At 45.1% G+C, this 10,456-nt stretch overlaps 1 protein-coding gene across 1 annotated transcript; it reads left to right on the top strand.

The window, feature by feature from the left end:
• The first annotated feature begins 2,710 nt into the window (after positions 1-2,710).
• On the top strand, positions 2,711-10,434 carry PPP4C (protein phosphatase 4 catalytic subunit). The gene is made up of 9 exons (XM_054994960.1): positions 2,711-2,817; positions 5,145-5,250; positions 5,362-5,413; positions 5,517-5,567; positions 5,664-5,765; positions 5,907-6,080; positions 6,561-6,687; positions 8,555-8,744; positions 8,958-10,434. The coding sequence occupies exons 2-9, from the start codon at positions 5,153-5,155 to the stop codon at positions 9,085-9,087; spliced, it is 924 nt and encodes a 307-aa protein (XP_054850935.1). The 5' UTR covers positions 2,711-2,817; positions 5,145-5,152; the 3' UTR covers positions 9,088-10,434.
• The last annotated feature ends 22 nt before the right edge of the window (positions 10,435-10,456 follow it).

The raw sequence follows: 10,456 nt of genomic DNA, 5'->3' as shown, positions 1-10,456 counted from the left end.
GGGTAATACAGAATGGATGATAATTAAGGTTATCACCTAATCAATGAACTCTTTAGTTGAGTGATACTGAATGGTTCAGGAGCAACTTGTGGTTCTTCTGAGTTCTGTTCCCCAATGTGACACCTGTCCTATGTTTCAGGTGAATGGGCAAGGCACTTCCTAATGGGGTTTGTGGTTGACCATAGAAACAGCCACTGGTGGGGGAACTGGGCAAACTGCAGGTTCCCTGAGATGCAGGAATCATGCCAAGGAAAGAAATAAATAAGCTCCTTTAGCTGACAGTAATTGCAAATGTGGCTTTCTGTGAGCCGCACAGTGAGCACCTCTGCTTTAAATGATTAAATGTGCAGAAATTTATACTACTGGAGAAAAAAAGTATCAGAAGCTTTTAAGCAGTCTAAGTGACATGTTTCTAAGCATGCTTGCTACAATATAAGCCCCACTGAGCTCAATGGGACCTACATCTGAGTAAACATGCTTTTGAATGCTGACGTAAATGTTGCAGTGCTAGTCGCTGTCATGGTAAGATGAAATCTGAAAATGGATCATTGTGTTTATATAAAGAATGGGCACCCTTAAGAAACACGTGGAATTAAACTTGTGGAGGAAGGCAGATTTCCAGTTCCGCACCGTCTTAATGATGGGAAAGAAAGCGAGATACAATTGGAGGACTAAACAGATGTGGGGCTGGTCAGAACCTGGGAGGTGATCTGGCAATCTATTTAAGTGCCTTAATTCTATAATATAAGAAAGAGGCTATACATGTAATACATAATGGTCAAGAAGGATACCGTGCCAGCTTGGGAGAAGGAGGTGATTTCCTTGGTCAACTGGGTAAATGCTTTATTGTTGCTAATCGTATCTTCAAAACAGGAGTGGGTGACATTTATTTGCTTTGTCAAAAATGTGACTTTTCACTTAACTCAAGATGGATTTTAATAATAGAAAATATAATACAAAACCAGGACAAGACAAAAGCAATGCAGAAGAAATGGATTACATGAGTTAGAAGACAATGCTGTAAAAACAAGATAATTCATATAATTAACAGTACAATAAATCACAACCCCATTCCCTATATAAAAATGCCCTCATGAACAATTCTGTTTATTATTTATTATCCTTTCTCCAACAAGACACTCGGGGAGATGACTTACAACGATACATTAAAACCAGATCCAACCACACCATTCAGTCAGTGTACCCCATCCCCCATTGGACAGGAAAGGCCTATGAAATACATGGACCTCCCACCACATGAGGGAAACAACAGAGAAAGCCATTTGTTTAAATCTGTACAATTTAAAACCCACCCAAACTGCAGACTTTAGGGTTCATTCACCATGAAATCCTTTCACTGCCTTTTCTTTGTATTCAACAACTGGGCTTATGATGAGTTATGGAGAACTTGAAATCTTGCTCACTTACTACTGTGTGACATGTGTTGGGTCTAATAAAAAGGATTTGCTGAGGTTTTTAGTTTCTACACAATAGAATTTGATTAGCTGATGTCCATTTTGCAAGCACTTGTGTGCAACTGGTCATTTCTGAGTTTTTCCACTCTTCCTTCATGATTGTCTAATGTTCTCCCTCACTATCTTCCCCCATAAGAAGGGGAAGTGGAAATATGCTGGAATGTTTGATTTTCATGTTTTCATAATTAGCCCACTGAAAGCCAAACAAGTGGGAAAGGCATCGTTTTATTTATTTATTTTATTTATTTATACTACTGCTTTCTCTTCAATGGGGATCCAAAGCAGCTGACATCCTCCTCCATTTATCCTCACAACAGCCATGTGAGGTAGGTTAGGTTAAGAGAGTGTGACTGGTTCAAGGCCATCTAGCAAGCTTCCATGACAGAGTGGGGATTCGAACTTGTTTCTCCCAGATCCTAGTCCAGCTCTCTAACTGCTATGCCACACTGGCTCTTTCATGGACTTATTGCCAGCATTTTTCTAATTTGCGTGTCAATCCCTTCCTGCTCTGTCCATGAAGGTATTTTTACCATCATCAATTCAGCCCTACTTTTAAACAGAAGCCAACCCAATGCAAAGAAGACAGAAAAGGATTTATTTCTGTTTAGCTGCCCTGAGAAAGGTAGCTGCTTCTCAACCTACGATATAATGTCACATTGGGATCAAAGTCCCCTGCCTCAATTTCCCCTTCGAATCAGCTGAATGCATTTTCTTTAGACATCGTGAGGCTATACACCTACCAAATCATATATAATGGTTATCGACCTCCAGGTGGTGGCTGGAAATCTCCGGGAATCTCCAGGCCACAGAGATCACTTCCCCTGGAGGAAATGTCTGCTTTGGAGGAGGGATTCTAGGGCATTATACCTCACTGAGATCCCGCCACAAATTTCACCCTCCTCAGACTTCAGCCCCCAAGTCTCTTGGAATATTTCAACCTGGAGTTGGCAACCGAAAAAAAAGACATGCGGTACTTTAAACACTCTCTAACGTCATTTCCGCCCTTACACAACATCTACTTCCGGTACTAGGCCGGCTTCTTAAACCACCTCTTTCCCCTCCGTAGCAGCAATTTTTTTTCTGTCCCTTTAAAAAAAGAGATCGATGTGCGTCACTTCCCGTCAGCCAAACATCCCTCCCCTTAAAGGGCTAGGGGTAAAAAACCCTCTGTTCTCCTCACCTTACCCGGACCGTCTTCTTTCAAGGAGGAAGCGGAAGTGACGTACACCATCGAGTAGTTGGTGGAGAGCCGGAAAGAAAGAGGGGGAGGGGCCGGGCCCGGCAGCCGGAGGGAGCCGCGGAGCAGCCGCCACCGTCGCCGCTGCTGCCACCGGGACCCCAGGTACGCGCCGTGGCCCGCGATGCGCATGCGTCTTCCCTCACTGTGCCTGCTCTTTGGGGTGGGGGGGGCAGCGAAGTTGGTTGCTATAGAGACAGAGGCGGGGGCCGGTAGAGGAGTGAGGGGGGTTCTTCCTGTGGATCCGGCGAAGGGGATCTGCGGTTTGGTAGCGGGGGCCGCAAAGGCAGCCTGAGGGAGGGAGAGAGGGGGGGCCTGGGGCGAAGGAGGGGACAGCTGGGCTCAGGTGATGGGGCGCCTCCGAGGAGAAGAGAAGGCTTCTTCCCCCGAGTGTAGGGCTGGTTGCATTCTACCACAGGGGCATAGTAGGGTGGGCGGGCGCCAAAAAGAAGGCCTTTGGATGGGGGCTCTTAGATAGGGTGAGACACAAGCTACAGCCGATTTGTGGCTTTTTTTACTTTCTCTAAATCATATCGGTATGGTTTAAAGAGACGTGTAGAATGGTGGTGGTGAAGCTCTTAAAGGGTGGGATACAATGGGGGCGGTGAAGCTATTAAAGGACCTATAGAATGGGGGCGGTGAAGCTGTTAAAGGACCTATAGAATGGAGGTGGTGGAGCTCTTAAAGGACCTATAGAATGGGGGCAGTGAAGCTTCTAAAGGACCTATAGAATGGGGGCAGTGAAGCTCTTAAAGGATGTATAGAATGGGGGTGGTGGAGCTGTTAAAGGACCTATAGAATGGGGGCAGTGAAGCTGTTAAAGGACATTTAGAATGGGGATGGTGAAGCTCTTAAAGGATGTATAGAATGGGGGTGGTGAAGCTCTTAAAGGACGTATAGAATTGGGGTGGTGGAGCTGTTAAAGGACCTATAGAATGGGGGCAGTGAAGCTGTTAAAGGACATTTAGAATGGGGATGGTGAAGCTCTTAAAGGACATGTAGAATGGGAGCGGTGAAGCTCTTACAGGATGTATAGAATGGGGGTGGTGAAGCTCTTAAAGAACCTATAGGATGGGGGCGGTGGAGCTCTTAAAGGATGTATAGAACGGGGCCAGTGAAGCTCTTAAAGAACCTCTAGAATGGGGCCGGTGAAGCTCTTAAAGGGTGGGATAGGTGCCCCTTGGGAAGGCTTTCCAGGGGGAGGGGGTCTCAGGAGCAGCTGGGGGTCACAAGAGGGGTTTGGCCTCTTTTGCCTTCTCCCTTTTTCACCCCTTCTGGGTTATTGCTGAGCTGATGATGCGGAGATCAGGATTTTGGCTGGTAGGGTGGTTTTTCCTAGGTGGGCTCTGAGATTCCTTATCCAAGTTCTTGCTCTTACTACTGCTGATACTGTGCTGTGCCCCGTCCAGTGCTGCAAGGCACATCCTGAGAGGCAGTATGATGTGATGGGTAAGAGTGTAGGAGTAGGATGGGGGAGACCTGAATTCAGATCCCCACTTAGTGGTGAAGTTCACAGGGTGACCTTGAGCTGTTCGCTCACCAACAGCTTAACATATCTCCCAGGGTTATAGCATGGCTGTAGTAAAGGGGAGGATGAAACTATGTACACTGACCTGAGCTCCTTGGAGGAAAGGCAAAATAAAAATATGAGAGATCTCCAGGCACTGCGTTTTTAAATAATGTAAGTTTCATCCTTGCCCTCCCCTGCCCCAGATTTTCAGTGCAGGTGAAACTGACAGAGGTCCTCAATGAACTGAAAGGACTGTCTTTTTCATAAGATCTTGTTGCCATCTCTTTTAAATCTTGGCACCATCTTGTATGGCTGGGTGTGCCATGCAAGTTCTTTAGCAGGAGACCTTGTAAAGGGCACATTGTAGTTGTGGCACAATTTGCAGAGTTTGATGAATAGCCCAAGAGTCCCTCTGACAGGAGCCCTCCTGTATAACAAACGTCACCAATCTTGACTCTACAGAAGGCATAACATCTTCCTGTCCTCTTAGAGCTGTATAGATATTTTCATTAGTCCGGTGGAAATGTTATTGAAATTTCCTTACATTGGTTTTATTTAGCTTTTGTGTATTGCCTACCTGAAAGGCATTGATTTGGCTGCTGTGGGATGTGTGCGTGTGTTAATAGGTACCCCACAACCCTAACATTGCTAATAGGTACACCACAGTTGCAGAGAATGGTTCAATCCTTTATGGATTGTTATGCTCTGCCTCTGTTCCTCTCATTCCTTCCTGGTGATGGAGCAATAGTAGAATATTGAATGTGCAATCTGGGTCCTAATAACAATTGCTATTTATGCTTACTTCTTGCAATCAGAAGATTTTCTTGAGGTGGCTTTAACTCTCTTCTGCTCAAACAATATACCTTGGTGCTACAGGTTTTTTTTCTTTTTAATTAACTTGATTGCAATTCTACTTCTGCAGGGAGTAAGATGGCTGAAATCAGTGACCTCGACCGCCAGATTGAACAATTACGACGCTGTGAGCTCATCAAAGAGAGTGAGGTCAAAGCCCTCTGTGCCAAGGCGAGGTGAGAGTTGGCAAGCATCTTTAGAAGAATGGCTGTTTTAAGAATGTGAGATGTATCTGATGGAGACTTGGAGCGTCTGATGCTAACACATCTCCATCCTTCTCTTAACAGAGAGATCTTGGTGGAGGAAAGCAATGTCCAGAGAGTAGATTCTCCAGTAACGGTGAGAAAGTTTTCGGGAAAAATTGGGGGTGTTTAGTAGTAGGCTGGGACTGGAGTGATAGTAGTTATTTCCTTCCCAATTCTTAATGCATCTTTCATTCCAGGTCTGTGGGGATATCCACGGCCAATTCTATGACCTTAAGGAACTTTTCAGGGTGAGTACAATTATCCCTCCAGTTGTTGAGTCCCTTCTGCAACTTTTAAGTTCTTGTTGGCAAACTCTTTACTGGATGTGTCTCTTCCTTCTACAGGTGGGGGGTGATGTGCCTGAGACCAACTATCTCTTCATGGGAGACTTTGTCGACCGTGGCTTCTACAGTGTTGAAACATTCTTGCTACTGCTAGCCCTTAAGGTTAGAAACCTCCCCAAGAAATCTCCCAAATACTGAGTTTCAATTTTCTTTGATTTACCTCGATTAAAATTCTGGGTTCTGCATGATGCTTAACTTCTCATGCTCCTAGTCTAAGTTGGCTTGATTTCCTTTTCCGTACAGGTCCGCTACCCTGACCGGATCACCCTGATCCGTGGCAACCATGAAAGCAGGCAGATCACCCAGGTATATGGGTTCTATGATGAATGTCTGAGGAAATATGGCTCTGTCACTGTGTGGCGATACTGCACTGAGATCTTTGACTACCTCAGCCTCTCTGCAATCATTGATGGCAAGGTGAGAGTGAAGGCTGCAGATCTGGACAGTCCAGTTTTCTGACATTAGAACTGAGCTCAGCTATCAGAATAAATGAAGTGGTAACAAACATTTCAAGGTTAAGTGTGGTGATAGGAGGGAGAAACTGTGGCCTTGTAGCACTAACAGTCAGTGGATCTCCGACATGCTATTTGTGGCTTTTCTGGGCACTGTTCTCTAATGTGGCACACGCACCATGCTTTAAGAAACTGGCAAGGCCCTTGATCAGTAGGGTTTGTGGTTGGCCAGTGGTTTCCACCTTGAAACAGTTACTGCTGGAGGAATGGGTAAGCTGTGAGCCTCCCTGATGTCAGGGATGGAAGTAAACATGGCTCTTTTGGTTGATGGTAAATATGAATATGGCTCCGCACAAGCCATGAACTGAGTACCACGGCCTTATGGTTCACCTTTACTGGGATCTTGAATATTTGTCATTGATAGTGTTCCTTTCTTGCTCTCCAGATTTTCTGTGTCCATGGTGGTCTCTCCCCATCCATCCAGACACTGGACCAGATCAGGACGATAGACCGCAAACAGGAAGTTCCTCACGATGGCCCCATGTGTGATCTTCTTTGGTCTGACCCTGAAGGTACAGCTGTGAGGGAAGTGGGGTGGTCTCCATTAAAATTGGTCAAGGTTTTTGTTTCAGAAACATGACTCATAAGGGAAGTTCTAGCAAAGGAGAGAAGTTGGGTAATCCTTAGAATATTGGTAGAATGAGACACCTTTTTACACTGGTGTAAAATTGTTCTAGTACCCTAAGGGAGGGTGGCTGTTGCCTCGAGGTCCCTACCTAATTTGATTTTACCCTTTGATTAATTTGTTCTGTACAAGGAACTAGGGAGGTCGTAATTATGGAGCTCTGTGGTGGTAATTTTAATAAGACTGTCTTGAGTTTTAGGTCAGGATGTTTTAATGGGAAACAAAAGTGTCAGGCTAGGACAGGGAGACCTGGGCTGAGACAGCCAATCTGTTGTGAAACTTGTCTGGTGACCAGTCCCTCTGTCCCTGCCTTTGCCTACCTTGCAGGGTTGCTGTGAGGATAAAATAGAGGAAGGGAGAGCCCAAACATGTTGCCCTGAGCTCCTGGGAAGAAGGGCAGGATATTATTTTATTCAATTTATATTCTGCTCTCCTCACAAGTGGGATTAAAAATGTGTGTGCTTGATAGATCTTCCAGTATACACCCAGCGGTGCTCTTCAGACTGTTCTCCTTGTGGTGTCCCCTCTTAGGACTGTGTCTGGCAGCTGTTGGATATGTGGTAGGACCAATCCCTTGGAGTAGCTTGCCAGACTGGGTGCAGGGCGGGGGCGGGGGGGTTAGTGTCTTCATTCTCAGGAATGAATGAAGATTCTCATTCAGGAAGATGTGTAAAGTGTTCTTATTTCAAAAGGTATTTGGTGGAGGGGAAATTGTTTGGGCAGGCTGGCTGTGCTGTTTTATTATTTGATTTGCCATCAGCCTATCTCACTGAGAGTCCAAAATGATTACACAGCGTAACTCTATAACGGTCCAGATGGAGAGACATTTCATAACAACAGTGTCAGTCAATGCAATAAATATGTGGAAGCCTCTCACAAGCAGTGAACTAGCACTAGGATTACCAGAATCGAAATGAACATAGAAAATTAGGCATGATACAGTGTGTGGATATAATGAAGAAAATTGATATCGCATCAGAAGAAAACAATGAAACGACAACAGGGTAATACACAGAGCCAAAGGATAATACGTTCTATATGCAACGATATTGTCCACAGTCCCATTCCCTTTATAAAGCATCCTCCTGAACTGTTCTGTTATTCGACAGTCCTTTTAGCTTTATAGAAAAGATCTCCTGAACAGCTCTTGTTTTACATAGTTTGCAGAATGAAAGGAGCCCCATTTTCAAGCCCGTCAATATTGTTCTCATGTTGCCATTGGTACAGAATGGCCAATCTCCATTTTTAGACCAGAGTATCCTATGCAGAAGATTCACCAATGGACAGTTGTGTCAGATGCCTCCCCAGCTCGGGCTGAGATTTCTCTTTCTTTCCAGGCAGGAAGAATGCTTTTTAAAATCTGGCTGATATATTGCAACTAGTTGCTTTATCAGCTGCCTTAAAGGTAGGTAAATAGAAAGGGACTTTGGGCACTGGAAGGTGGAGAACCATATCGCTTTCATGTCCTTAAGGGCCAATTAGCAACCAAATTAACAATATTACTCTGCTAAAGGAGATCAGTCTACTTCCCCCGCCCCGCTAGGCTTGGTGATAACTTTGCAGAATGGACATGCACAGTCCGAGAGGCATTCAACAGAATCCTATCAGTCTAGCTCATACCACACACACTCCTTGGCAAGCACTGGTTTATTTTGCCCTTTTTAATTCATCATGTTCAGTCCTCTTCTTCCCCTTGATCCTGTCTGACGCTTGGTTTTCTTCACATAGTAAGTTCCACCTTTCTTCCTTTGCAGACACTACAGGATGGGGGGTGAGCCCTAGAGGGGCTGGCTACTTATTTGGCAGTGATGTGGTGGCACAGTTCAATGCAGCGAACGACATCGACATGATCTGCCGAGCGCACCAGCTAGTCATGGAAGGGTACAAGTGGCACTTCAACGAGACGGTTCTCACTGTTTGGTCAGCTCCCAACTACTGCTACCGGTGAGGAGATAAAAGGATGTGTCTAAGAATGTTGGGTAGATATTACTGATCTAAGTCTGCATATTACTTTGAGCTGCTTAGGACTTGGAAGGAATCTCTGGGCCCAGGGCAACATTGTGGGTGTTTGTCCCATGCAAAGTGTGCTAGCAGATATTTGGGTGGTAGTGTATGGAGTCACCTCATTTTGACCCCCATCTTTTCTTTCATGTGCAGCTGTGGGAATGTGGCAGCCATACTGGAACTAGATGAACACCTTCAGAAGGAATTTATTATCTTTGAAGCAGCCCCTCAAGAAACTCGGGGCATCCCATCTAAGAAGCCTGTTGCGGACTACTTCCTGTGAATGCTCCTCCCATTTCCATTGTGCAGTTTCTGTTTTCTATCGTGGCTGGGGCGGGCAGCCCTTTTTCCAAGTCTGGCAGGGTTCAGGTTTCTCTCTTTCTGATCTCTTCCCCACCCCCTTCCCCCCACCCCCATGCCCAATAAATCCTCAGTTCTGGACTCCTGAGTCTGAATTGGGTATATTTTTCCACATTATTGTATCCTAGCCAGTCTCTCTACCCTTTGTGGTCTTTTTAAGGCTGCCCTAATGTTTATTCCCCACCTACAATGCTGCTTGGGATGTCTGGTTATTGGAGAAACCCAGAACTCTCTTGTTCCCGTAACACTCTTTGCAAAAGAATCAATCTAGGAATGCAGAGAATGGTAGCCCTAAAGTCCCCTGGTTTCATAGAGGAACTGCTGATAGCTTCCTTGTTAAGCTGTCTGGCTTACATGTAGTGCGTCTCTACTCCCTAGAAGTACTGGAAACTTAGTTGAGAGAGAGAGAGAGAGCTGGATTTAAAGTACACCCCCTTCCCCCCAATCCAGTGGCCAAAATATTAAATTCCCTGGGAGGGAAAAGTCTCTGAACTAGTTCTGTCTCTTTAAGAGGAAGTGGGAAGTACCTTTCTGGTCAGCTGACCATGGAACTCTGTGGATTAAGTGCCATTCTAATACATTTAAAGCAGCCAACACAAGAAGTGCTTCAAACCTTGCTGTGTCTGGTTGCTGGAAGACCTAGAACATAGGTTTCTCAGCATTTCAGTGTGTAGTCTGCTTAAACTACATGGAATGGGTTAACCAGAAAGGACTTTTTTTTTCAAAGCATGCTACCACCTCTTAAAAACTACCTGGGCAGTGTCAGATTAAACTGTCTCCAGTTATTGCTCTAGAAGTTGCAAATGGTGGTAGTCTTTCTGGTCATTGGAGGTTCCAGGTATCTATGGAATCCATTCAGGTCTGGAAGTGGAGTTATTAAACATTTGTCAACCTGATCTATATCCTGCCTCCCCTTCTTCCTGCCTGCCTGTTTTCCCTGGGTGGGGAGATTGGGACCACATCACACTGAAGGATTTGACCAATGGGGTGCAGTTTTATTCTCTCCCCCCTGACCCCCCTCCTGTGGGGATGGTGTATCCAAATCCCATCCACCCCAAGGGTCAAAATCCCCCACCCTTCCCTTTATTCCTTTGAAAAAGGGTATTCTCTGTTCAGATATCTGTTTAGAGTTAGAAGGGGTGGGCAGCTTCCTGCCACTTTTCCTACGTCTAGGAGGGGTTTTCCCTTCCATCTCCTGTGATCTCTCTTGTCTAATCTTATTTTGTTTTCATTTGGTTTTTTTTCCTATTTACAACTTTTTAGATAAAAAATTCTAATAAAACTAAGAAAAA

The sequence above is a fragment of the Eublepharis macularius genome, chromosome 12, assembly GCF_028583425.1.
Source record: "Eublepharis macularius isolate TG4126 chromosome 12, MPM_Emac_v1.0, whole genome shotgun sequence".
In the NCBI taxonomy this organism is placed as follows: Eukaryota; Metazoa; Chordata; class Lepidosauria; order Squamata; family Eublepharidae; genus Eublepharis; species Eublepharis macularius.
The sequence above is the reverse complement of the archived record's forward strand: the minus strand, read 5'-3'. Positions and strand labels throughout refer to the sequence as shown.

Excerpts from the sequence above, each read along its gene's own strand:
- PPP4C (XM_054994960.1), top strand. The coding sequence starts at position 5,153 with ATGGCTGAAATCAGTGACCTCGACCGCCAGATTGAACAATTACGACGC. Across the intron at positions 5,251-5,361 it reads GCCCTCTGTGCCAAGGCGAG|AGAGATCTTGGTGGAGGAAA; the intron begins GTGAGAGTTGGC and ends TTCTCTTAACAG. Across the intron at positions 5,414-5,516 it reads GAGTAGATTCTCCAGTAACG|GTCTGTGGGGATATCCACGG; the intron begins GTGAGAAAGTTT and ends CTTTCATTCCAG.